Genomic DNA, 26,028 nt, shown 5'->3' on the forward strand with positions numbered 1-26,028 from the left:
TGCGCTGCTTCCGTTTTGCTTGCCAGAAAAAAAAGTAATTTCCTTGGATTGTTTTGTTTTTTTGCCTGTGATTGTGTCTACATATTTTAGAACCATAAATAAATGAATGTTTCATTTGGTGCTTGTTTTGTGCTAGTTTTCAGATTCTTTTGAAATAATAATTGGTTGTGGACTAGCTTTTCATGTAATTAATACCTGACAGTACATTCAAAGTGAGAACTGCCCTTTAAAACGAACTATAGACTCCGCCCACACAGCCCGCCTCTGGTAGACGCCGGACTAGCGAACCAGCGAACCCGACCATTGGCGGACGGATTGTGAGACACCCAGAGAGCCAGAGATCTCGGGAGTGTATGAAGCTGACTATCAAGTTCAGGCTCTCTTCGCCACGTAAAGTCGGTCTACGTTAGATCACGATGAGTACATCAGAGTCTTTGGATCGTATGGAAGTGTGTGAAAGCCTCTTAACATGGGTAAGTAATCGAGTTATAGTTGTTTTTCCGCTGACAGACGGTTCTCCGGCGCCCCGGCGACGCTAGCTAGGCTAATGGTAGCTCGAAGAGCTAACGGGAGTAACGTTAGCTGGCTAGAGGAAAATGACTCGCCTCACAGTGGTTACGTATGCAGGCCAGCTGTTTGCTGTGTTTAGCTGCTGATGTGTTGGTTGCTAGCCGCCAGCACACCACATACCATGGCTTAACTATTGATTTTTGATTCATGCGCTGTGTAATCGGGCTTTTATCTAACGTTATTTGAGCTTTCGTTTACTAAATCCCTACCGAATGGTGTGTCAAACCGCATTGGCCTTGTTATGATTTAAAGCTTCTTTTGGTCAAACCTTTTTTGTCTTTTCTTATGGTATGAGGATAAACGCTCGGCGTCTGCTTTGGGGTTAAATTCCTGTCATCGTTGTTCAGTGTAGCATATTATTATGTTCGCCTTTCTTCCTCATTCCTTCTTCTGAATAAAATGTTAATGCTAAATAACTTCTTGGGCTTGGATTTTTAACCAGACATTACCCTATATTGTTGATGCTCAGAGGCTGAAAACTGGGATTTAAGCTAAAGGCGTCGGACTGTAGAGTCACGTGCTGCAGACTGGTATATGTTTACATTGATCAATGAGGTCTCCCAACACTGGGTTTCTAGAAAAGGCATAACACGTTGTACTTGGAAAGCTGTCACATCCTCATTTACCATAGTATGACGTGACGATTGCTGATGGTTAAACCAGTGACCTTAAGGTTAATAAAGTGCTGCTCAGGCATTTGACTGGATGGAACGTTATGAAAACTCTGCATGGAAAAATTACATGTTTTCACAATACTCTAGTGGTAGAAATGTCAGAATTGTATAATGGAAACATCTATCTGGTGTTGGTTATATTGGAGCCGAGTTCATGCATGCTACCCTGCTTCTCTAATGTCAGCATATCTGCACACAAGCTGGTTTCTGAGCAGGTTCACTTGGGTCACCTGGATGTTGTTGTGTGATACTTGAAGCCATAAAACATCCAGTGATTCCAGAAACTTCACTGAAGATGTGTCAAGAAGAGCAGTAGATGACCCCACAGATTAGTTTTACACACATAGCATAAAATAATTGATTCCCTTTGTGAAAAGGCCCAGTAAACCTTTGTCATAGTGATAATGGATCTGGCAAACATGCCTCACATACCTTACATGCCTATTAACAGTGAAGATACATCAGTGACTAATTAGGACTAAAACGAGACAAGTGTTACTGGTTTAGATTAGTGCAGCATTAAGATCAAGCATAGCTGATTTTCATGCATGTTCTTTGAATTAAATTTGCAAGTACTATTTAATGACTTTGTAAATACTAGATTTGTTTGGAGAAACACTATTTACCTTCCCAGCTTTCTAGTTCAAAGTCTATAATATCCAAATGTGTTTGCATGAAGAGCAATGCAGGCAATTATCCTTTAAATTCACGGTGAGCCATTCAGCTTCATGTATTCTGCCTGCTGAATGGTCCGCCTTGCAAGCGCCCACAGCTAAAACAAGTGGAATATTTCCCGGACTGAGAACACGTGATTATCTCCCACTGCATGCTACATGTGAGTGTGTGTAGCTTTGGTAATTATCCAGAAATTAACTAGATATTTAGTATATATATTATACTAATATATATAGTATAGATATTTCTCAACTCATACTTTAAATATATAGGGTTGCACATGACTGGAAAATACACATCATGTACTTTTACTGTCATTATATGAAATTACTGGATGTTTAAAAAGAATTAATGAATAAAAGCCACAGGATTTAATGTTTTTGTTGTTTTTCATTAATTTGCCCTTGGGAAGGTTTGGTATCACAGCAGGTAGAGCAGGTCATCTACTAACTGGAAGGTCGGTGGTTTGATCCTTTTTGCTCCAGTCTGCGTGGCAGAGTGTCTTTGGGAACGATACTGAACCCAGAGTTATTCTTAATGCATGTATCAGAGTGTGAATGTGCAGCACTTAGATGCTGCACATTCACACATAGAGAGAAGTTATTGTGTGAATGAGACATGTTGTATAAGGCCAGAATGCTTGAGTAGAAAGCCCTATATGAGAATCAGCCATTTACCATTAAATCTGAGAAAACACACAGGAGATGGTTAGTCTGGTGTATTTATCAATGTTGTGATTTAGGGTTTCGATGCGCTGCAGATTTGAAAAAGGCTAATCCGGCCTCTTAATACGTGATCGCTTACATTCTAAACTTTATTTAGTCGTGCACACGTTCTCCACAGCTGAGCATGTCCTGACCCAGCTGTTACTGCAAACTTTTAGGTGTGGATTTCCTGTTGGGTCTCAGTCCACCCCATGTGTTACCACCAACTTATGTACTACAGCTGACATTTATAATAACATGATTGTTTATTGTTTTTGGTTGACTAGCTGAGTTTTTACTTTTCACTACACGCTCATTTCCAAAAGTACATATGAAACCAAGTTTACGTGTTGCAGTGGCTTATGAAACACATCTTGATGAAGCATTGTTTTGGTTCAGTGGCCCTTTATGGTCTATACTGTCAGTCAATGTGTTCTTATTAATGCAAGAATTATCTGTGATGGCCAAAAATGTTTGTGGTAAACCAGGTAGTCTAATGTGAAGTTCCTGGTCAACCCTTTTAATACACTGCTGACTCGTGAGCTGAACCTGAGCAAAATTGGAGCCTCCAGTTTACAATACCTCAGTTTACACGATACGTTTTTCATAACTATAGTTTGTATCAGTTAATGACCCATATGGAAAAAAAATATATATATACATACAGTGGGGCAAAATAGTATTTAGTCAGCCACCGATTGTGCAAGTTCCCCCACCTAAAATGATGACAGAGGTCAGTAATTTGCACCAGAGGTACACTTCAACTGTGAGAGACAGAATGTGAAAAAAAAATCCATGAATCCACATGGTAGGATTTGTAAAGAATTTATTCGTAAATCAGGGTGGAAAATAAGTATTTGGTCACCTCAAACAAGGAAAATCTCTGGCTCTCACAGACCTGTAACGTCTTCTGTACGAAGCTTTTCTGTCCCCCACTCGTTACCTGTATGAATGGCACCTGTTTGAACTCATCATCTGTATAAAAGACACCTGTCCACAGCCTCAAACAGTCAGACTCCAAACTCCGCCATGGCCAAGACCAAAGAGCTTTCGAAGGACACCAGGAAAAGTATTGTAGACCTGCACCAGACTGGGAAGAGTGAATCTACAATAGGCAAGCAGCTTGGTGTGAAAAAATCAACTGTGGGAGCAATCATCAGAAAATGGAAGACATACAAGACCACTGATAATCTCCCTCCATCTGGGGCTCCACGCAAGATCTCATCCCGTGGGGTCAAAATGATCATGAGAACGGTGAGCAAAGATCCCAGAACCACACGGGGGGACCTGGTGAATGACCTGCAGAGAGCTGGGACCAAAGTAACAAAGGTCACCATCAGTAACACACTACAACGGCAGGGAATCAAATCCCGCAGTGCCAGACGTGTTCCGCTGCTGAAGCCAGTGCATGTCCAGGCCCGTCTGAAGTTTGCCAGAGAGCACATGGATGATACAGCAGAGGATTGGGAGAATGTCATGTGGTCAGATGAAACCAAAGTAGAACTTTTTGGTATAAACTCAACTCGTCGTGTTTGGAGGAAGAAGAATACTGAGTTGCATCCCAAGAACACCATACCTACTGTGAAGCATGGGGGTGGAAACATCATGCTATGGGGCTGTTTTTCTGCCAAGGGGACAGGACGACTGATCCGTGTTAAGGACAGAATGAATGGGGCCATGTATCGTGAGATTTTGAGCCAAAACCTCCTTCCATCAGTGAGAACTTTGAAGATGAAACGAGGCTGGGTCTTCCAACATGACAATGATCCAAAACACACTGCCCGGGCAACAAAGGAGTGGCTCCGTAAGAAGCATTTGAAAGTCCTGGAGTGGCCTAGCCAGTCTCCAGACCTCAACCCCATAGAAAATCTGTGGCGGGAGTTGAAAGTCCGTGTTGCTCGGCGACAGCCCCAAAACATCACTGCTCTCGAGAAGATCTGCATGGAGGAATGGGCCAAAATACCAGCTACTGTGTGTGCAAACCTGGTAAAGACCTATAGTAAACGTTTGACCTCTGTTATTGCCAACAAAGGTTATGTTACAAAGTATTGAGTTGTATTTTTGTTATTGACCAAATACTTATTTTCCACCCTGATTTACGAATAAATTCTTTACAAATCCTACCATGTGGACTCATGGATTTTTCTTTCACATTCTGTCTCTCACAGTTGAAGTGTACCTCTGGTGCAAATTACTGACCTCTGTCATCATTTTAAGTGGGGGAACTTGCAAAATCGGTAGCTGACTAAATACTTTTTTGCCCCACTGTATATATATCTCTTATAAAGTTTGTATCTGTGTATTGTGTCTTGTGTGAAACTTGTATGAAAAGCATACGAGAGTGAAAACAGATATACTGTAAGATCCATTGAAAAATTATATATAATTGTAATATAATGTAATATATATAATGAAACTTGTATGTTTTGGATACTTACTAAAACAATATATGAAAGTAATGAGAAAGTGGCCACTTTCATGAGTAAATCATATAAGTTTTTACTATTTCTTTTCCATATGGGGTGCTAGTAAACATGTCGCTTTTGCCTGGTTTCTTTTAACGCAGAGAAAAATCCAAGTGAGCTCCAAGCGAAGCAAAATTCCTCACTACAAATCACATGAGAATTTTCACTCCGCTTATTGGCCAGATGGATTTCCGGAAGGAGCAATAAAAGTAAACTACAGCAAGAAGGTGCTGTGTTCTGGACATTTGGAGAACATGGAAAATTTTGGGGTTTTTTTTTCACGGCTAATTGCTAGCCCATACAGACCTTTGCACATCTATAAACAAACTGCTCTGTAGTTCATTTGGAGCCGCACTGAGACCAACATCTTCAAAGGGTCTCGAATTGGTTGTTTTTGTCCACACCTGCGATTATTGTGTTCACAATCTATAAAAGTGAACCACACCAAGGGGGAAAACAAACCAGAGTTCGGTTTTAAACATAGGTTAGGGACTATAGTGGATATCTAGAAAGTATCTTTGGACCGCTTCCCACTTGTTTAAGAGAAGTTGCCTTGAGCAGGACAAAAGGGTAGCTGTCGAAGCAGTTTTTCATAAAAATCCAGGGTGTGCAGACGGTACTATTCCAGTAGTTGCTGAAGTGGTTGTTGGCCTTATTTTGCTCTCTCGTAAGTGCTTCAAGGCTTCTTGATTAGTATAATCGTAACAAGCTGAATGGAAGGTGATCCTGATAATTAAGAGGACATTTATTAGCCCAGTTTTGCTCTTGGACGAGTGCTTCAGGGTTCCACGATTAGTTTAATTAAAATAAGCTGATTGGAACATGAGCTGATGATGTCATTCAGAGGACATTTAGTAGCCTAGCGCTATCTCAAAAGTTGACATCCCATCTGAAATCAATAAAGTTTGAATTAGGCTTATATTATAAAATATTATATATAATATTTTACACTGGGGCTCATATTCTGTTGCCCTTTAGTCGAGGCAACACAAAGGTCTATCACCGAAGTTTTCTTTCCAAGACAGTATTTACCAAAGCATAGGAAATACTAACTAGATTTAGTCCTCTGTAACTACCGATTGCATGTATTTAGCTCTTGATTCACATAAACGTAGAGACTATAAAGGGGATGGATATAAAATTAAATCATATTTTTTATATTCAGTGATGTAATCCAGCATATTGGCGATAAACATTAGGTTTGATTGAAGGCTGATTGGCTATTTGTGACTGATGTAATTACTGGGTTAATTGTTTTTAGATTTGTGCCTGATCAACATTCAAGACACCAAATGTGACATAATTAACTAATCTCTAAAGGCGTTTTTATGAGGATAAGTGTACTGAACAGAATGATACTTGGCTTCATTCATGGAAAACGTGACTGCACAATGTCCTGCACCTGCACATAAAGCAACCCACCTGCACTGGTCAGCTTTGGCTTTTATTAGAAATCACATCAGCATACATTCCTTTCCGATGCTTTGTTATATAGTGTTACTCTATGTATTGCGCTGGTTTGGACAGTGGGACATGCAGCTAAAGCTGTCAAGCTCACATTACCATGAAAGCCACTATTGTTTAGAAAGAATAGTGTAGGATCTTTTTCAAGCTACAGCCACACAAAAATGAAAGGAAATTTTTATCAGTCAGCAAAGTGGAAAAGTAGCTGATTGATTTAAGATGACTTGAGGTAATACGTTAAATCAAGCACAAAAGCACATTGCGTGTCAGGGGCCGTGAATTCATTTCTTTTGTACAACTCTCACAGCGTGTTGTCAGCTAAGGACTGCCCGGCATAGTGTCACGTTTGTTAGTGGTCAGTGTGGTTTTTGCAGGGCTGGCTATTCCTTTATTTTCTTTCCTTGTCTGCCTTTCCTGCAAAAGGAAACGATGCAGACCAAATATTGCTGTTGTGCAGTACTAAGTTCATAACAATAGGGATCCATGCAGCCGTTTCTACTTAGATGTTTGTCTTGTCTCAGTTCCTCTTAACTCAGTGGCTGTTCAAAAGAAAAGGGATTTGTGTTGTTGCCGTGCTCGTATTTTAGTAACACATTTTAATACTGCCTAAAAAAGCTAACACAGCAAATGTTTTAAGAGGCAAGTCTTGCTATTATCGTCTATCCCAGTTCCATCAAATATAGGAAGTTAGTAAGTAACTGTATCCTGTACTTTAAAGCTGGCAAAAGAGTTTAAGTGAGCTGGTAGATGGAGTGAAAACTGTGGGTGTGGGTTATCAGGTGAAGTTTCTCTGCCTTTTCCCCAGTAATTGGTGTTACATAATCACGACTATTGTTTAGGTTCTCTTTTGTGTTGGCTCCTGGCCAGTGTCTGGCTTTCTGTTCCTGCTGCCTAGGACTATTTGACAAATCGCTTATTTTGAAAGCAGTAATAGATAAAGTTTTGCAGCTAATTGGCCCCCCAATGTAATTACAGTGCAAAAAAAAAAGACAAGCGGAAAAGACTCAAAATTCGCATCTAAACTGTAGCGTTACCTTTCATGTCCAGCCTAAATACAACTCTAGTCTAAAAGCTTTCCTTGTAGATGGATGTTACTGCAATGTCATGCTCTCCTCATACCACATGAGCTGTGTCCTTCTAAGGTGCACAGTGTCAAGTGTCTTCTTGTTTACTAATCTTGTTCTTTCCTAATGATGAAATAGTGCCGTTAGTTGCTTTTCTGTGACATAATAACACACTTCCCATGGTCCCAGACTTAAATTGTTAACTTAAAATATAAATTAGTGTGAAACTGTTAAAATAGTTAGAAATCAAATTAGTTTAGTACAGTAAATTCATCCATCCATCCATTTTCTTCCACTTATCAATAAGTATGTGTGTGGGTGTGTAGAACAGTGAATTCATTTTTCATTTTTAATCTTGTTTAAAAAAAAAAAAAAAAAAGATAAAACACTCAGTTTTAAATAAATGTTAAAACTCGGTAGTGACAGCAAACACTTGTAAAAGTCTTGGTCCAGTCAGTCTCTCAGACTTGCAGCGAGATAAACATGTATTCAGTTCAGCCTTTTCAATTTCAACCCCGGCATAACAAAGCAGGGTGGGAAAACGTACTAGACATGAATTAAAATGATGACACTCACAGAGACAAGCAGGTAGAACCGGGACAAAGTTGCTGGTGTCTTTTTGGTACCTCTGTGTCATTCATTCAGTTTATGTCACTCACAGAAAAATAGATTGCCGCAAGAAACAAACCTCACTAACCTGTGTCGTTGTTGATGAGCAAAATATGTGGACGGCTGGTTGGCTTTTACTTTTAATAGAGGCCTTGCATTATGTATATACTATACTATATAATAGAAAGTGAGGGAGACAGAATTATGTACAAACAGGATTTTAACTAGGTTTTTCATCCCTTTTCTTAGTGTATCTTCTTCCTTTGGCTCTTGTAAAGTTGGCATGCAGACTGATATCACTTCTTTCTGGGCAACAGACTTTCTGCCAGAGGGGTATGCTACAGAAAAATATGGAGGGTAGGAAGAGAAGACATGTGAAATAGTTAGAAGGGACATAATGAAATAATGATATAATAGAAATTGAGCAGAATGACAAGTGAAGTCCGCAAGAGCAGTAAGTGTGAGTTCTTGTTAGTACTGTGGATGATTGAGAGTTATTAAAAGGCACCATTATAAAATTTGCAATGCGTACGGTGGATCTGCTCAGTGGACAGCAGATAAGTGTGTGATGATACTAGCCAGCATACAGCTGTGACAGTATGATTGTGAGCAAGGGATTCCCTAAAACAGGGCGTTTAATCTTATAATAGGTTTTTTCTAGTGTTTCAAACATGTTATGCTGTTTTCAACACACTGGTTACTCCTGTATAATTGTATAGTTTAGTTCTGTAACCAGCGCTTTGTTTACTTATTTCAGATCCAGACATTTGGAGTAGAGGCTCCATGCAAGACTGTAGAAGACCTGACAAGTGGTGTTGTCATGGCACAAGTTCTACAGAAAATGTAAGTAGTTACTGTTAATGTTTGTGTAGAAAGAAAATGCAATGTTTCTAATCAGTTTTTGATGAATTTTATTACATCATTGTAAAGTTTAGGTAAACAAATACAGTTTAATCTCTATAAAGTTATATTAAATCCATAGTCCACAAATGAATAAAAAAAACCCCAGTCCTTTCATTTGGTATGCTTTTTTTTTTTTATTTTTACCAAAGCCCACTTTGCATTGTTTTGTTTTGTTTTTTGTCTGAAATTTCTAGAGATGTAGTGTATTTTAGTGATGCTTGGATTAGTAGAATCAAGCCAGACGTTGGAGACAACTGGAGGTTAAAGGTAAACATGACTTACTCTTGATTTCAATAATAGCAAAGTGTGCATGAGATGGGCTTTGTCAAATGGTCTCTTTTTTATCAGTATTTGCTGATTAAACCTGAATTTTACTAATAATATACGTTCTTCTCTTTTACAGATCAGCAATCTAAAGAAAATCTTGAAAGGCATCCTAGACTATATCCAGGAGGTGAGAGTATTTAAATTATTATAATGATTTTAAAATGAACTTTCAGTACTTTACATCCAGACATTCTTGTAGAGGAGAAGTGATTGTCTACTCTACTCCAGTCAGCTTAAGTCATCACAAGTCCTAATAATCCAGTTGTTCTTGAGGTTTCTGATGTGATTTTATTGTTTAAAATTTACTGTTTTATTGGATGTGATACAACTACCGATTGCTAGGTTGCTAAGACATTGCCATGGTGGTCTGTAGTTAATCGCGTTTACTTTTCAGGTTATCTGTCGTGTTGTTGTAGCTGAGGAGTAGGATAAGTTCATAAAGTGTGATACTTACTGGAAATGGAGACCATTCGACTTGTAAGTAAAAGTTGTGTCCTTTGAAACGTGTTGGCTGCAGCACTGAGGCACAACTTTTACTTTGTATAAAGCCCTTCATCATTTCTGGTTTGTTTCACTTTTGACAGTTTAACAGCTCGGAGAGTAGCTGGCAAGAGTTTGTCGACAAGTCCATCACTTCCAATCAAACTATAAACGCAACAATATAGTAGTGACCAAAACAATCACAAGGCGGTATTGCCATCTGGTTGAGGAATACACATTTTCCCCTTGCGACAGGTTACACAGGCCTATGTGCCTGGCACTCTAGCAATTGTTTTCCCAGCAACTACAGTCAACTTCCAGCAATGACTTGCAACTGGTCAGTGAATACTATTTCTTTCACTCATCTGGTTGCCAGATGGACTAAACCCCAAAACACTGTATATGTGTGTATATAATATGTAAAATACTTTAAAAAATGCAGACGTACAACTCACTTTTTTAAATTGTTCATAATATTGTGCGCCACCCCCCAGAACACACAACCAGAGCTTGGAGCTCACAGCTCGAGGGGACTGTGAAGTTCCTAGAAGGAACTCTGCTTTGTTCCAATCTGCCTTTATGTTTAAAGCTGGCAGGAAGTGGAATAAGCTCATTGAACTACTGTTTATTGACACTCTTTCTCATGTGATGTTAAAAGGGGGATTCTCTTTTATCCTCTTGATCTATTTGTGTTTATGTGTGACAGTAATTGTTATATGGGATTTGGTGCTGTGTTACAGTCTGTGTTTTATTGAAGGAACTACCAGTTGAATTTGTGTTAGGATAATTTTTCCTTGCTTACGTGATTTTGTGTATTTGTGTTTATTGCTTGATCTCCCCGGTGACTGTGGATAGAAATGATCTAGTAACTGTTAGATTTGTATTGTTGATTGTCATTTATGCTTAGAAATATTTACTTATATATGCTTAGAGTTTTGTAATTAGTTGTAGATTGGTAGAGGTTTTGATCCTTGATAGTCTGCAAACTTTGTGTGTATTAGACAGCACTTTGGGAGCATGAGAGGTCATACCGTGTCTTATTGTTTTATGGTAGGATTAACGTAGTTGCGTCTGTTCTAGTCTAAGTGCTCTTTGTTTAGATGAACTGCAGGACTTCCTCACCGTGTTATCTAGGATGAACCATCTAGGGTGAGGGGGAGGCTACCCTCTTCCTGACCAAGGATGTTTGACCCTTTGATCAGCAGTCCACACACACACACACACACACACACACACACACACACACACACACACACACACACACACACACACACACACACACACAGGCAAGGTACTCTTTGTGTGTATGTAGACGTCATATGTTAATGAACTTATGCATATTCATGTAACCTCAATAAAAGAACAGTGGTACGGGAGAACGGACGAGAGCAACTGGGGTCAAGCGAAGGAACGGTGCCTGTCCAGTTCTCTCCCGTGCACGAGAAACATGAAGAAGTTTGCCTACTTCGTGTCTTGCTTTGCAGTGTAATTATATTGTCTCCAACGTTCCAGCGGATGGGTTCAAGCTACAAACCTATCAGTAACTGATGTAAATCTGGTAGAATGCATCTCTTCTCTTAGGAGATTCATGTTCTTGTGCATTGACCCTGATAAATAAATACAAACCAATACAATGTATAGCCCTTACATATTTCATCCTTGTCTCTAGGTCTTAGGCCAGGATATTAATGACTTCCCACTACCTGATGTTAATCTTATTGGAGAACACTCTGATGCAGCTGAGCTTGGAAGGATGTTACAACTTATATTGGGCTGCGCTGTCACCTGTGAACAGAAACAAGGTGAATATTGGATTTAAGAGGCCCATGTTCTGTGTTGTCTCCCTGCTTTACCCACTGATTCAGAAAGTTATGTGCTACTTTATACTTACTTACTCTTAATTTTGGTTTTCTCTCTAATCCCTAGAATACATCAAAACCATAATGGTGATGGAAGAATCGGTGCAGCATGTTGTCATGACTGCCATCCAAGAGGTACCTTGTTATCTATTTTAGACCTTTAAAAAGTATTATGTGCATATAATAACTAATAAATGAAAGTAAGAGTCTTTGATTCTTGCTTTTTAGTGATCAACAGCTAACTGGTCACATTTTTATGGATAAAAAAACACACTCTGGTCACTGGTATTGTTAATTATAAATTTGAAACCTATTCGATTCAGGAATGATGATAAATAGTAATATTGATACCAATAAAACTAATGGTATCCATCGCTAGTAGTGTTGTTTGCACTTCTAATCATTTTTGTTTGTATCTGTAGCTGATGACTAAAGAGACTCCAGCTACAGGAGGAACTGACTCATATGTGGATCTGGACAGACAGGTATGTAGATTTCAAGCTTTGACAAGCTCCTATGCAGCATTTCACTCAGGTTGAGATCTAGACTTTGACTCCGTCATTGCAACAGTGTGATCGTTACTTTTTCAGCAATCTCTTGTACATTTGCTGCTGTGCTTGGTCTGTTGACCCAATTTTGGCCATGCTGTCAGACAGATGGCCTCACATTTGACTCTTCAATACTTTGGTATACAGATCGGTTCATGATCCACTCAATTACTATAAGGTGCTTCGTACCATCTGTCAGCCATATCCTGTGGCTGACAAATGGTAGGAGGTGTGCTGATTGGCTGTATTTGGTTTTTCCTCTGCATCGTCACCAAACATCTCCGGTTTGGTCTCGTCTGTCGTCTGTCCAAAGATCTGCTCTTTTCCAGAGCTCTTGTGCTTTGCTCAGATGTAGCTTTGCAAACCTAAGCCTTGTTTCTATGTTTGTTTTAGTGGGGAAAAAATCCTGACAACCCATCAAAACTATCCATACTTGTATACTTGTTCAGTCTTTTTCTATGAACTTTTTCTCATAATCATGTTAGAGCAAAGAACAGCATAGGCTTGAACAAAGTTGTGAAGGTAGCCAGCAAAATAATAGTTTTCCCACAGTCTACTCCTTGCTGTATATGAGCAGCAGGTAGTGTGAAAGGGCTGAGCTATTGTGCTGAGCCAGATTCATCCCCTTCAGAGAATTTGAACCACTTCCTTCAGGCTGCAGACGGAGAAGAACACGAGTAAGATGTCATAGGATCTAAACTTTTTTATTACCTGTGCAGTAGCGTTCTTTAGTTTTATGTCTCTCTTATTTACCTTGTGGATTTTTGTTTGGTTTTTTTTTGGGGGGGGGGGGGGGGGGGGGGTTGGAGGATTATGTCTTATGATTTTGTGTACTTGGAATCTTTTGGATGTAAATTTAATAAAAACAATAAAAACAACAATGTTTTTATTGTTGTGTGTAGTTTTACTGCTTTTATATTGTCTTTCTATAAACCTTCTTTGCTATTGGATTAGATTGAATTAAAATTATTATTATTATTATTTTTTTGATCAGTGAATCCACTGATTAGCAGCACCTGACTGCTACTTACCCTCTTAATTTATATGAAAATATTAAGGATGTACTTAATTTTTCACAAGTCTGCATGGAATTGTTTTCCTTTTTTATTAAGTGTACTACATAAAACATTTTGAGGAGCAGCAGTTCTTGATTTATGCTTAATCTGTTTTCAGCTGAAGAAGACAGTTGAGGAGCTGAATGATGCTTTGGCTACCAAGGAAGAGATTGCCCAGAGGTGTCGCGAGCTTGACTTGCAGGTTGGTTTTGTATGAATAACGGCCAGTGGTTTTAGGCTCTTCACAGCTAGCACCGTGTACATTTACTCTTCCACTACACTCCACTACAACCTATTACAATAAGGTTGTGAACAATTTTTCTGCTCTAACTCATTTGTTACATAAGTGTCATACTTCATAATATAGTTTACAGATATTTTTAGTTACACTTTAAAAGCAGCTCCATTTTTGGATTGATGTCATCAAAATTGTTGATTCAGTTGCTACTGATTGGCATGTCCCATAGTTCCTTATTTAATAATTGCCTTGCCAAATTGGCGATCTGACCCACCAGCCCAAAATCTTCACTGTAAATGAAAGACTGTTAATTGCAGTTGTTGCCAAAAAGTGGAGCTGTAATTTAAAGGGATACTTGCTCTCCACTTGTGTTGAATCAGTTTCCTCTTATCTTTCCTCTTTACTCTTTCAATACTGTTTGCCTTGGTTTAAAGGCTCTCCGTGCAGAAGAGGAGCGTGATAGACTGAGGTTAGACTTTAATGAGCTAGAAGAGAGGGTAAATCCAGACTTTATTTTCTTTGTTTCTTTCTTATGTTCATGGTGTGTGATTTTCTTTAGCCTGCTTGCAACAGGTTCCCCTTTTCCAAATTCTGTGTGCATGTATGTGTACACATTTGTGCACAAGCATTTGTGCACAAGCATTTGTGCAACTGTACACATTGTCCTGTTGGAGCACACCAGGCACAACTGCAGTTTGGTCTGGCTGTGTCAGATGTGGCTTTCTTTTACCTTGGTGTGTCCCATGCTTTTCCACAGCAATAGTAGAAAGCGAGGGAAATAGGTTAACATTTGAATTCAGAAATGAGTCACTTATTGGAAAAATGCGTTCATCACTGTTTAAACATTATGCAGTCTTCAGATTTTTATTTTTTATTTTTTTGGTTGCATAACTCTGATCAGCAAGCAGTCAGCAAAATTATTAAGCCTGTACCTGAAGGCACTTGGTATCTTTTGAGGAACCCGTGTGCTGGTTTTGGAATTAATTGCAGCTGATTTTCACCCTGTTTCCTGCGTTTTGAGCTGCACGGTTCGCATCTTTGATGTGATACAGTTTTGTTGCCATAAGGGAATTTTCACAAGGAATTTCGTAGGAATTTTAGACATGGAAGTGTTAAGCTTTTTAGAAGAGATAGTGAGTCACACCATATTAGTTTAAAATGCATTTTTAAATAAAATAAAAAAGAGCAAATAGATTCACTAGATAATTTTCCTAAAGTCCCAGAAGGATTAAATTATTTTCCAGTGTTTTAAGGCATGTTTATAGACTTGATCCAGGCAAATTAATAAAAATCCCTTCCTTATTGACTGATTATATTAATTTTTTAAAGAAGGTTTGTATTTTCTCTCAACAAATTATATCAATATATCTAATTTTTACTGTTTACATTAAAATGCAGCAGCAGCTTTTGCTTTGCTTTGCCCATCACACTGAGAAAACACCAACCATGTAGCTCTCTCTGCCATGTTGGAGTTAATTGATTTGCCTTATTAAGGTGTGTTTGGTGTGTGTTTGTTAAACTAATGGACCTGGATGCTGTAAAGGAAACAAGCAAATTAAAGTAGCTTACCTACATTGTGAAAGTTATAAATCATCTCTAACTTGTTTCCCTTCTGCATCTCTTCTTTTCATGTGTTTAAAATCCCTTCAATCGATCATTTCCACACCTTTTGTGTTCCCGTTAATCTTTCTTTTCTCCACGCTGTCCCATTTTTCACCTTTTCTTATCCCATTCCTCTCATTTCACTCATGATTTCGTGTATCCCATTCTTTGGCCTTTTCTTCAACACTTCCCTTTCTCCAGGTGGCAGCCCTGCAAGAGGAGAAGAGCAGTTTGCTAGCAGAAAACCAGGTCTTAATGGAGAGACTTAACCAGTCTGACTCCATAGAGGATATAAACAGCCCTGCTGGACGCAGACATCTTCAGCTGCAGACGCAACTGGAGCAGCTACAGGAAGAAACCTTCAGGTCTCGATTTGCATGCAACGTGGAAAGGAATTTCAACAAGTCAGGGTTGAATTGATTAATGCCCAAAATCTGCAGGCTCAATGACACTTGTTTCTAATTCCCTCTAGGTTGGAGGCAGCAAAAGATGATTACCGGATCCGTTGTGAGGAGCTGGAAAAAGAACTTTTGGATGTGAAGTCCCAGAATGAAGACCTTACATCACTGGCTGATGAGGCCCAGTCTCTAAAAGATGAGATTGATGTCCTCAGGTATTTTGAGGATGCAAAACGAACCCTTAACATATTAAAATTATTAAATTAAAACAAACTAAAAAACTAATAAGACAGGAGCTTTGTTGTTTGTAGTAATTCTAGCTAAGGTGCTGTGAAGCACACGTTTTAATTTTAGCATTCATTCATTAGTAGATGTATTGGCCTAAAGACAGAAAATAAAAGAGCCAAGAAAACACTATGGCTTAAAAAACTTTTCGCTTTACAGCTTGTTATCTGTCCATAAACTAAACTTTAACTAATCCAGTGTGGAAATCAGCAGGATCAGTATGACAGTGGTGAAAATAAAACTGCTTGTTGTTTTCATCGCAGGCACTCATCTGACAAGGTGTCAAAACTGGAGGGCACCGTGGAACACTACAAGAAGAAACTGGAGGACATGGGACTGCTCAGAAGACAAGTACAATCTCTCACTCACACGCGCGCACACACACGCGCGCACACACAGCAACTTTAATACAGCTTTTATTCTCATGAGTGCTAACACTGCAGTTCTTGAAAACGTGTAAATCAGATTGTGAAACATGACTTTCAGTCTAAAAAAAAAAAAATGTATGTCCGTATTTTCCAGAACAAGCTTATGGAAGAGAAAACCACAGCTTTAATGCAGGCTAATGTTGGCTTAGAGGAAGAGCTACGAAAGGCGAATGCTGCCAAAGCCCAGTTGGAGACGTACAAGAGACAGGTACCTGTTCCTAAATAAATAAGTTTTACATTTTCCCAGTCTTAGTACTGTTTTACAATTTTCATGCTTGTGTAATAATTTTTTAGCGATCAGGTCTTCTTTTGAACTGTCATCTCTCTTCACAGGTGGTTGAACTTCAGAACAGACTGTCAGAGGAGTCTAAAAAGGCGGACAAGATGGAGTTTGAGTATAAACGCCTCAAAGAGAAAGTCGATTCTTTACAAAAAGAAAAAGATGTACGTATATTTAATGTGACTAAAATTAGGACTGATGACATACAAAAGAATTACTTTAATTTTTTGTTTGTTTTGTTTTTATGAAATATGCCACTTTACTGTTCTCTTTTTAGATGAAATCAAATTTGTTACAGCTAGAAAAGCCAAACCTTGTAACTTAGCATGAGAGGAAATTTTGACCAAAGGCTCTTGATAACTGGTACTTGCGCAGCTGTCTGGAAAGTATTTTACTGGAAATGTTTTACTACTAAGCACACTGATGTTGATTCCAGATCCTGCACTTCTGCTGTTTGACCTTCTGTCTGTCTCGCTCATTCACACGTTTGACTCTTTGTCTCTTTATAGCGTATGCGAAGTGAGAGAGATTCATTGAAGGAAACTATTGAGGAATTACACTGTGTTCAAGCTCAAGAGGGACAGTTCACATCAGGTGAAGAAATGTCTTTGTCCTGAAATATAATAGGTGTAGCTTTGCCTCTTATAAGTTTAATGAATTCTTGCTCATCTTATTTACAACTAATATCTGTATTTAAAGGTTTATTCCCATTGGGTAGCAACGATGGTTCTGATTCACTGGCTGCTGAGATCACCACTCCAGAGATGCGGTATGTGTGTGTGTGTGTGTGTGTGTGTATATGTTTTAACCCATATGTTTTTGTGCCAGTTTGATTATTTTAAATGAAAGAGAAGAATAATGATATTAGATCATCCTAGAAGTTGGTTTTTAAAATAAAAAAGAACAAAAAACTAATAACTGAGTAACAAATACAACAGCAAACTATGCAAAAAGAATATAACTAATGCTCTGGTAAAATAAATTCACTTTTTAAGGCTTGATTCCTAAATTTTGGATAGTAAAGTATGTCTCTAGTGTAATTTATTTTACAACCAGATAGTTTCAAGCCCGCTTCAAGGCTTTCTCTGCTGTTTTATGGTGGATGGGTTTAGCTTAAAAACCCTGTAGAGCGTTATGTAATAATTGAGTGTGAGTTACATCAGACTGCCAGCAGCTTTCCAGGACAGCTGGATTTTCTGTTGGCTGGATAATATGCTTAAATTTTTATTCAGTACTTGTGAACCCAGGAAAAATGTGGATTTGTATACAAATCTTCTAAAAGCTACTTTCAGGGAGAGGGAAGGTTAACCCCATCCAGGCAGTTCATTTACTGTAAAGGTAAATGATGAAAACATGTTGTTTTGTGAATGACTAATGACTTTATGTTCCAGTTGATGTCTTTTGGTGACTTTTCAGTATCAACATGCTGCTTTTATAAGAGGCACCTGTTGCCTGTTCATTTGATCTGAACTGTAAAACAGGGAGTCGCACTCGCAGCTGAAAATTCAGTCCCTCAGCCAACTGCACCTCACCTGAAAGTCGTAGTCAGTACCTGTAGTCAGTAATAAATTGTTTGGAAACAACAGTTCTTCAGTTGGAATGGATTCATGTGCCATGCCCTAAAAACAGGGCTTGACACAAAGCTTCCTACCCATCCTGCTGTTTTGGTGATTAGCTGAATGTAAGGCTCTCAGGTGCTTTATATTCATTTGGCTGTCTGTCACACTAGAGCCCAAGACAAGGCTGGCCTCAAGCTTTATCTCCTGCTGTATTAAATACAGGGAATATCCAACCAAATTTGTGTAGATAACATTTTTGACTCAAGTGTGGAATTTGTCAGATTTAACCCACTGCTGTAACACTGTCAGGAGCACTAAAACGGAGCAGGCCATAGGTATAATTCATTAAGCAGACAGTGTTGTAATAAGGTGATTCACTACAGTGATTAGTTACGCTGAAGTGAATATCTCACTTACACTCACTACTTGACCTGAGCTTGCTTGTGTGTATGTTTCCGTGCACAGGAGTACACCATTTCAAAGTGAGCCCTCTTCCTGTTGTGGTTGAGGTTTCCCTTTCTGCACGTTGTGCCCTATACTAACACGAGATGATAAAATAAATAACAAAATATTGCGAATTTTAAGTTCATCATTTAGACTAATATTCTGAAGCATTTTTGAGACTGTGGTATAAAACAAGAATGCTTGTTATTTGAGTTTAATGCTCTTGATGCTTCTGTGTTTCTAGAGAACACGTGATTCGTCTTCAGCATGAAAACAAGATGCTGAAACTGGCTCAGGAGGGATCAGACAATGAGAAGATCGCTCTGTTGCAGAGTCTACTCGAGGATGCCAACAGGAGAAAAAATGAACTGGAGACAGAGAACAGGTTGGCATCGAGCACAAAGACATATAGCTTATTGGTATTAACAGGAAATCACCTATTACTGAACCCAGTGTCTCACTGATATAGAATCTGAGAAGAGCAAACAATAATATTGTTCTTCCTTTTGGTCTGTTCATATTAATATTGAGCCACATTTTCACTTGTGTGCTGGAATGTGGGTGATTCTCGCCTTTACTTCTCCACACAGTTGTTCTTGTCTTTGTTGTATTTCAGTGAATGACTTATCAGCTAAAAATCTCCTTCTAATATTGGATCTACAACAGTTTATTTTGCAGTTTGGTCACTGATTTGTTGAAAATAACAACACTGTGGTGAAACGTTGTACTTGTTATCTAGGTTGATAAATCAGCGCTTGATGGAGGAACAGAGTCAGGTAGAGGAGCTACAAAAGAATCTTCAAGAACAGGGTTCAAAAGCAGATGATGTAAGTAAATGCTTGTACTCATGTACTCATACTGTGTTTAATTCCAGCACCAGTTTACTGGTGGCAGTAAACACAGAAAGCAATCAAACTACACTTCAGAGAGTGCAGTGCTCTGTTTCTACTGACGGCTTAGGTCCTGGAAAGTCATGTGCAATAGTGAAAAAGGCAACGAACATTTTTTTCACAACATCAGCCTTTTTAATTCTTGTGCTTACCTCAATGCACTGTAAACATTAACAACTTCTAACAGCTTTTGCATTCCCCTTTCTGCGCATATGTCATTTTATTTATTTATTTACAATTATTTCTGCTGTAGCATTAGACACACTAGCTTTCTTGGGATGATGTCTAGCCATGTTAAAGACAGGTGTTTGAGGCTTGATTGCGACAGTGAACGAGATTAATACAAGCTCCTCAGCAATTCAACAACTCAAATTTTTCTCCATCTTATTAACACATTTGCCTGCCGCCTCACCTCTGATGCTAAATGTTTTCATGGCCCTCCTCTCTGTTCCTTGTCTCTTTCAAACTAGTTCCTAGTATGGGACAACAGATTTTTAAGAAAATGCGATTTGGAGCATCTCCCAGGAAGGTTGATGTGAGGAAGAGAGTTTACGTGCATGTTTAACTTTGTCTTTACTGCCTGATTAACACTGATCTAAAACTTGTTTTCTTTTGTGGGGTTTCTGGTTTAATTTCTTGTCCGTCACTGTAGATCTTAGATCTCAGTATCAGCCTCATCTTTCCTTTCACTCAATATCACGAGAACAGTGTCTAAAATCATGCAACAGAAAGAAGAGAATGGAAAACTATTTCCCTCAAATAACATTGAAAGTACAGATGCAACATTTATGTGAGAATCAAAGATGTGAAACTGTCAGATTATTATGTCACATTTGGCACCTCTTTTTAATTTTTGCCATTTTGTTCTTTTGTTATTGTTATTTTCCAACTGTTCTCCACTGTCAGACTATAGTAAGTATATCTTTGTGATTTCAGCAAGTTGCAGCTTTTAGACTTTTCAGTTCTGATGTTTGCATAGCTTTTTAAAACATATTTATATTGACAAGAATGTGTAACCGAATGTAGCATTTACACTTTAGAGTAGTAGCAAGTCGCAAATATTCTCTGTTCTTGTGAGTAGTTTTAAATCCCCTCCCCTGATAGAAACCCCAAAGTCCTTGTCTTCTCCTCTAGCTTCCCTGTAGCAATCGGAGCATGTAATCTCTCAATACTCTGAAAATGAGTTTTGTCTATACTGGCTGCACGTCGCCTTGATGTCAAATTGGGGACTGGTGCTGATTCAAAATGTAAAGAAATTAGGTTCCTGCTTTAATTGTACATTCTCAGTATCATCAACACTTTGACTATACTGAAGGTCTCTTCATCTCTTCATCTTTCCACATCTTGGATCATGATCTTTTCCAAAAACAGTTCAACGTACAGGAATGATTGAATTTTGATACCACGATTTCTAACACATTCGCCCGTTTTGTTTGTTTTCTTCTTTTTCTTCCAGTCTTCTATTTTGAAGAAGAAATATGAGGAGCACATGTGAGTGTGTTTTAACTTAATTTGCCCATGTCGCTTAATTCTGCATTTCATATTGTGAGCTACCTGATATAAGGTGCAATGTTCTTTTTCTTAGGGAAAAAGTACAAGAGCTGAATAATGAGCTGCTGAAGAAAAATGCCTTCATTGATGAAATGGAGCCGAAATACAACACCAGCAGTGAGTTTACGGTGATATCTGAATATGCAAAACACGCTGACATTTAAAACATTTTGTGTGTAATGTTGCTGTACAGGTAACTCTTCATGCACTGACATTAAAATGTATGAGTCAGTTTAAAGGAAATCTAAACTAAGATGCTGTTTCCCCTCTCAGTCCAACGAGTGGAGGAGCTGGAAGAGGCCTTGAAGAAAAAAGATGAAGACATGAAACAGATGGAGGAGCGATACAAGAAATACCTCGAAAAAGCCAAGAGTGTGAGTAAATGTTTACTAGCAAAGGGTCCATAAATGAATAGTCTTCTTTAGGGCGGGCTGTATGGGACACAAAAAAAAACCCCCAAACATAACCTGAATGTGTCCTTCACAGGTAATCCGAACACTGGACCCCAAACAGAACCAAGGTTCAGGTCCTGAAGTCCAAGCCCTGAAAAACCAGCTGCAGGAGAAGGAGAGGATGTTGCATTCACTGGAGGTAATCAATTATCTAGTTGGGAATTAGGGTGCCTGAAAAAAGGGCCTGGCAAAATAAGTAATAGACTCATGTGCCAATATTTGTTTTAGAAACATCCTCCACTCTAAGGTTGATTTTGCCTTCATGTTTCCTCCAAACAGAAAGAAATGGACAAGACAAAGAGCCAAAGAGATCACGAGGAGAAACTGATTGTGTCAGCCTGGTACAATATGGTAAGGAGCACCTATACAGTCTGAAGCAAATCCTGGTGATACAGACGATTGGTCTTCTTTTTAAAATGCACTGTGGCACATACAGCTGAGATTTGTGGCCAAGCAAGTACACTCAACAAAAATATAAACGCAACACCTTTGTTACTGCTCCCATTCCCCATGGGATGGACGTAGAGACCTAAAATTCATTCCAGATACACAATATAACCATCCCTCCCAAACAGTGGTCACAAATCAGTCCAAATGTGTGGTAGTGGGCACATCTGCTATATTGAGATAATCCATCCTACCTCACAGGTGTGCCACATCAGGATGCTGATCTGACATCATGAGTAGTGCACAGGTGTACCTCAGACTGCCCACAACAAAAGGCCACCCTGGAATGTGCAGTTTTGTCTCACAGCAAGATGCCACAGATTGCAGTTTTTTTCTGCCTGTCTGGGGACCCAGAACCGGTCAGTATCTGGTGTGACCACCATTTGCCTCATGCAGTGCAACACATCGTCGCATGGAGTCTATCAGATTGTCAATTGTGGCCTGTGGAATGTTGGTCCACTCCACTTCAATGGCTGTGCGAGGTTGTTGGATATTCGTGGGAACTGGTACACGCTGTCGTATACGCCGGTCAAGCACATCCCGAACATGCTCAATGGGTGACATGTCCGGTGAGTATGCTGGCCATCCAAGAACTGGGACATTCTCAGCTGCCATCTGCCCTGAACAATGTGAACCATGATTCATCCGTGAAGCGCACACCTCTCCAACGTGCCAGACGCCATCGAATGTGAGCATTTGCCCACACAAGTCTGTTACAGCGACGAGCTGGAGTCAGGTCAAGACCCCGATGAGGACGACGGGCATGCAGTTGAGCGTCCCTGAGACGGTTTCTGACAGTTTGTGCAGAAATTGTTTGGTTGTGCAAACCAATTGTTCCAGCAGCTGTCTGGGTGGCTGGTCTCAGACGATCTTGGAGGTGAACCTGCTGGATGTGGAGGTCCTGGGCTGGTGTGGTTACACGAGGTCTGCGGTTGTGAGGCCGGTTGGATGTGCTGCCATATTCTCTGAAACGCCTGTGGAGACGGCTTATGGTTGAGAAATGAACATTCAATGCACGGGCGACAGATCTGGTTGACATTCCTGCTGTCAGCATGCCAATTGCACGCTCCCTCATTGCTTGTGGCATCTGTGGCATTTTGCTGTGAGACAAAACTGCACATTCCAGGGTGGCCTTTTGTTGTGGGCAGTCTGAGGTACACCTGTGCACTACTCATGATGTCAGATCAGCATCCTGATGTGGCACACCTGTGAGGTGGGATGGATTATCTCAATATAGCAGATGTGCCCACTACCACACATTTGGACTGATTTGTGACCACTGTTTGGGAGGGATGGTTATATTGTGTATCTGGAATGAATTTTAGGTCTCTACGTCCATCCCATGGGGAATGGGAGCAGTAACAAAGGTGTTGCGTTTATATTTTTGTTCAGTGTAATAATAGCAATACACAGAAATAGCTACTGTCAGGAAGTAATTCATAGCTGAACAAAGCATCTACTAAAGCATTGAAAGACAAAAATGTTATAATTGGAGCTTTTTTTAAATGTTGCGTATGTTTTCTGCTGTAGATAACAGATATAATACATTTCTCTACCACAGAGGGTAAACACCCCTTTTTGTTTGCCCAAGAAAATCACCACTAGATGGCAGCACAGACTATTCAATAACGTCAATGGCTGTTTGCTCATTATATATCTCCTCAGTTGCTGGTATTATTGTTCATGAGCTGCTAAATCAGCACTAATGTTGAATGTCAGCTAATTTAATTTCCTATACCTCAGGCTTGGTGGACTAACTAGCAGATAATCTAATGACTGTCTTAATATGTGTGTTAACAGTCTGCGCTCCTTCTTGAGGGCTGTCTTTGACTTGGAGTGTTGCTGATTTGTAGTGACTTTCAAATGGGGCCTTAAGCTTTCCTCCTCTGTTTCTTTTACCAGGGTATGTCTCTGCAGAAGAAGGCTGCTGAAGATCGACTCGCCAACACTGGTTCTGGTCAGTCTTTCCTGGCCCGGCAGAGACAAGCCACCAGCACCCGGCGCCAGTATCCCGGTCACGCCCAGTCAGCTACCGCCAGGTAGATGGCAGTAGGGCACGAAATGCTGCAGCCAGCTATTTTACAAGTCCCCCGAACGATGTGCCTATTTTGAGGCGTTCTGTTTTCATTCATTTCTAATGGAAGTAAATGTTTTCCTGCATTTCCTGCCGATTGATTTTCTTTTTTTTTCCTTCTTGATCAGATCCATGAGGTAGAGATGCCAAGAAAGGTTGCCCCCAAATCTTGCACCTTTTTTTTTTTTTTTCCTCCTCCCCCTAAGCGTATTTTACCTTGACGCCCATCATGCAAGACTTCTACCTTTTATCAGGCTTCAGCATATTTAATAGGTTCTGACCAATCACACCAAACATCCTTTCTTCCTCCCTCTCTACCACTGACCTTCTTGAACCTGTGCTATGTAGTAAACTTGTGCCATGCAGGTTTTCCAGACTGCAAGGCTCAGAAGAATCGCGTGTCCTTGTCAAGTTACTGTAATTTTTGATAAGAGGAACCGCTCTACCTGTTCATGCAGTATTTATGCACATCTCTACCTGTAGTAACATTTTCAAGTTCAGCTTGTTTTTTGCAGTGGACTTGACAGCTTTTCTGTCCTGCGTCATCTATTGTAACTCTTTATGATGTAGCTTTAAGGAGGTAAAAGCAACTTTTAGTTTAATGTGTCAGTGTTTCATTTCAGTCTCGACCAGCAAATACATCGAAGCATAGGATTATGTAATGTCTCGTGTAAATCTTTGATTTGCTTGCTAAACGTTCTAACTGATTTAAATGAGTGATTTCAAATAGGACTGCATGATTGTTGGTAATGGTGCAGCAATAATTGTGAATGGTAGCTTTTTTTCCCGAAGAAAAAAAAAAGACTTCTTTAGGTTTTGAAATTGTTCCAGGTGGTGCAATTTAAGACTTGATAGATTTCCTGTGCTAGTGTACATACTGGTGTAAATTAGTTTTAAGTATCTAAGAGAACAAGGAGCCACCAGCATTTACAGAGTTGACAGACAACACCTTATGTGCCATAGTGTTTGATATAAATGTCTGTACCTTGGCAATCTGTCAGGTTTACCTTCCCCCTAATATGACGTGACAAAATAATGTATTCACAGAACGTTTAGCGGTGAGATGGTTGGAGAGTTTTAGACCTGAGGACTGTCTGTTGAAAGAGATTTAGTTTCTGGATCATCTGCAGAGTGGACATGAAGACCTGTTCAGTGTCACACATCAGAGTGGACTGTTCCATATCACTTTCTATAATCAGCTCATTGCTGTCACAGTAAAAAGCACTTTTTTTCCAGGTTTGCTAAAGGGTGTTTAAAATGCGCACTACATACAGGTATATAACTTTAAATGGGAGTCTTAAATAGGGTATGCTTTTCTCAATATGTGTTTAACCGATTGTTTGTTCCGTTGTCATTTTCCAGTTTTAACGCATATCAGGAATCATAACTTACTAACCTTGAAATAATTTTGCTTGGTGTTAGATCAGGAGCAGATTGTTGATTTTAGGCTAAAAAGCCCTGCCATCTGACCATTACTTCTTTTCTTTTTTTTCTTTTTTTCCCCTCCCTCAACAGCAATGTCCCTGCATGACTGGCACACCAATGACCTGCCCGAGCCTTGTGTAGCCTGGCCTGTTCTTTATGTGGCCTACACTGACCCCCAGCTGGGCTAGGCTGTGGCACGCGTGCATGAACTACCTACCTGTTTGCATGACTTTGCATTGACTCAAGTCTGCGAATAACCAGCCCACTAGCAGCAGCGCGAGCACTAACAACCCTCTGCGGTGTCACGCATTATAACCTCCAGACAAACCCGGGGAGGAACGGGATTGGAAAAGAAAACCTTCGCTCTCCTTTCCCCTGTTAATTTTTCCACCATTCCGACTCCTTTCCCCACACCCTGATGCTCTTTGTTACATTCTCTCCTCCTCCCCTCTTGTAGCCTTCATAAACATGCCTGCTTGTTTGCTTCCACACTGCATCAAGTCTGTTACACCTACACAGCAAAATCTCCAGTGTTAAATTAACACTAGAGAGTGTCTA

General features: G+C 39.6%; 1 protein-coding gene across 4 annotated transcripts; it reads left to right on the forward strand.

Annotated features, from left to right (window-relative positions):
- The first annotated feature begins 275 nt into the window (after window positions 1-275).
- On the forward strand, window positions 276-26,028 carry hook3 (hook microtubule-tethering protein 3). Of its 4 annotated transcripts, none has more exons than XM_023153176.3 (24): window positions 276-473; window positions 8,983-9,068; window positions 9,323-9,395; window positions 9,532-9,582; window positions 11,605-11,737; window positions 11,862-11,929; window positions 12,217-12,279; window positions 13,516-13,599; window positions 15,439-15,602; window positions 15,710-15,850; window positions 16,184-16,271; window positions 16,443-16,556; window positions 16,682-16,792; window positions 17,138-17,222; window positions 17,328-17,397; window positions 18,876-19,016; window positions 19,371-19,458; window positions 20,978-21,012; window positions 21,107-21,189; window positions 21,346-21,446; window positions 21,559-21,663; window positions 21,804-21,875; window positions 23,874-24,010; window positions 25,561-26,028. In XM_023153176.3, the coding sequence occupies exons 1-24, from the start codon at window positions 417-419 to the stop codon at window positions 25,574-25,576; spliced, it is 2,166 nt and encodes a 721-aa protein (XP_023008944.1). In that variant the 5' UTR covers window positions 276-416; the 3' UTR covers window positions 25,577-26,028. The 4 variants fall into 4 exon arrangements, with proteins under 4 accessions (XP_023008944.1, XP_076742533.1, XP_004538298.1 ...); XM_076886418.1 differs by lacking the exon at window positions 25,561-26,028 and adding an exon at window positions 24,174-24,647; XM_004538241.3 differs by lacking the exon at window positions 25,561-26,028 and having other exon boundaries at window positions 23,874-24,647.

Source organism: Maylandia zebra, linkage group LG7, assembly GCF_041146795.1.
Source record: "Maylandia zebra isolate NMK-2024a linkage group LG7, Mzebra_GT3a, whole genome shotgun sequence".
NCBI lineage: Eukaryota > Metazoa > Chordata > Actinopteri > Cichliformes > Cichlidae > Maylandia > Maylandia zebra.

Bases quoted from the DNA above. Each gene is read 5' to 3' on its own strand.
- hook3 (XM_023153176.3), top strand. From the start codon at position 417: ATGAGTACATCAGAGTCTTTGGATCGTATGGAAGTGTGTGAAAGCCTC. The intron at 474-8,982 runs GTAAGTAATCGA...TACTTATTTCAG, and splicing joins GTGAAAGCCTCTTAACATGG to ATCCAGACATTTGGAGTAGA. The intron at 21,190-21,345 runs GTGAGTTTACGG...TTCCCCTCTCAG, and splicing joins GCCGAAATACAACACCAGCA to TCCAACGAGTGGAGGAGCTG.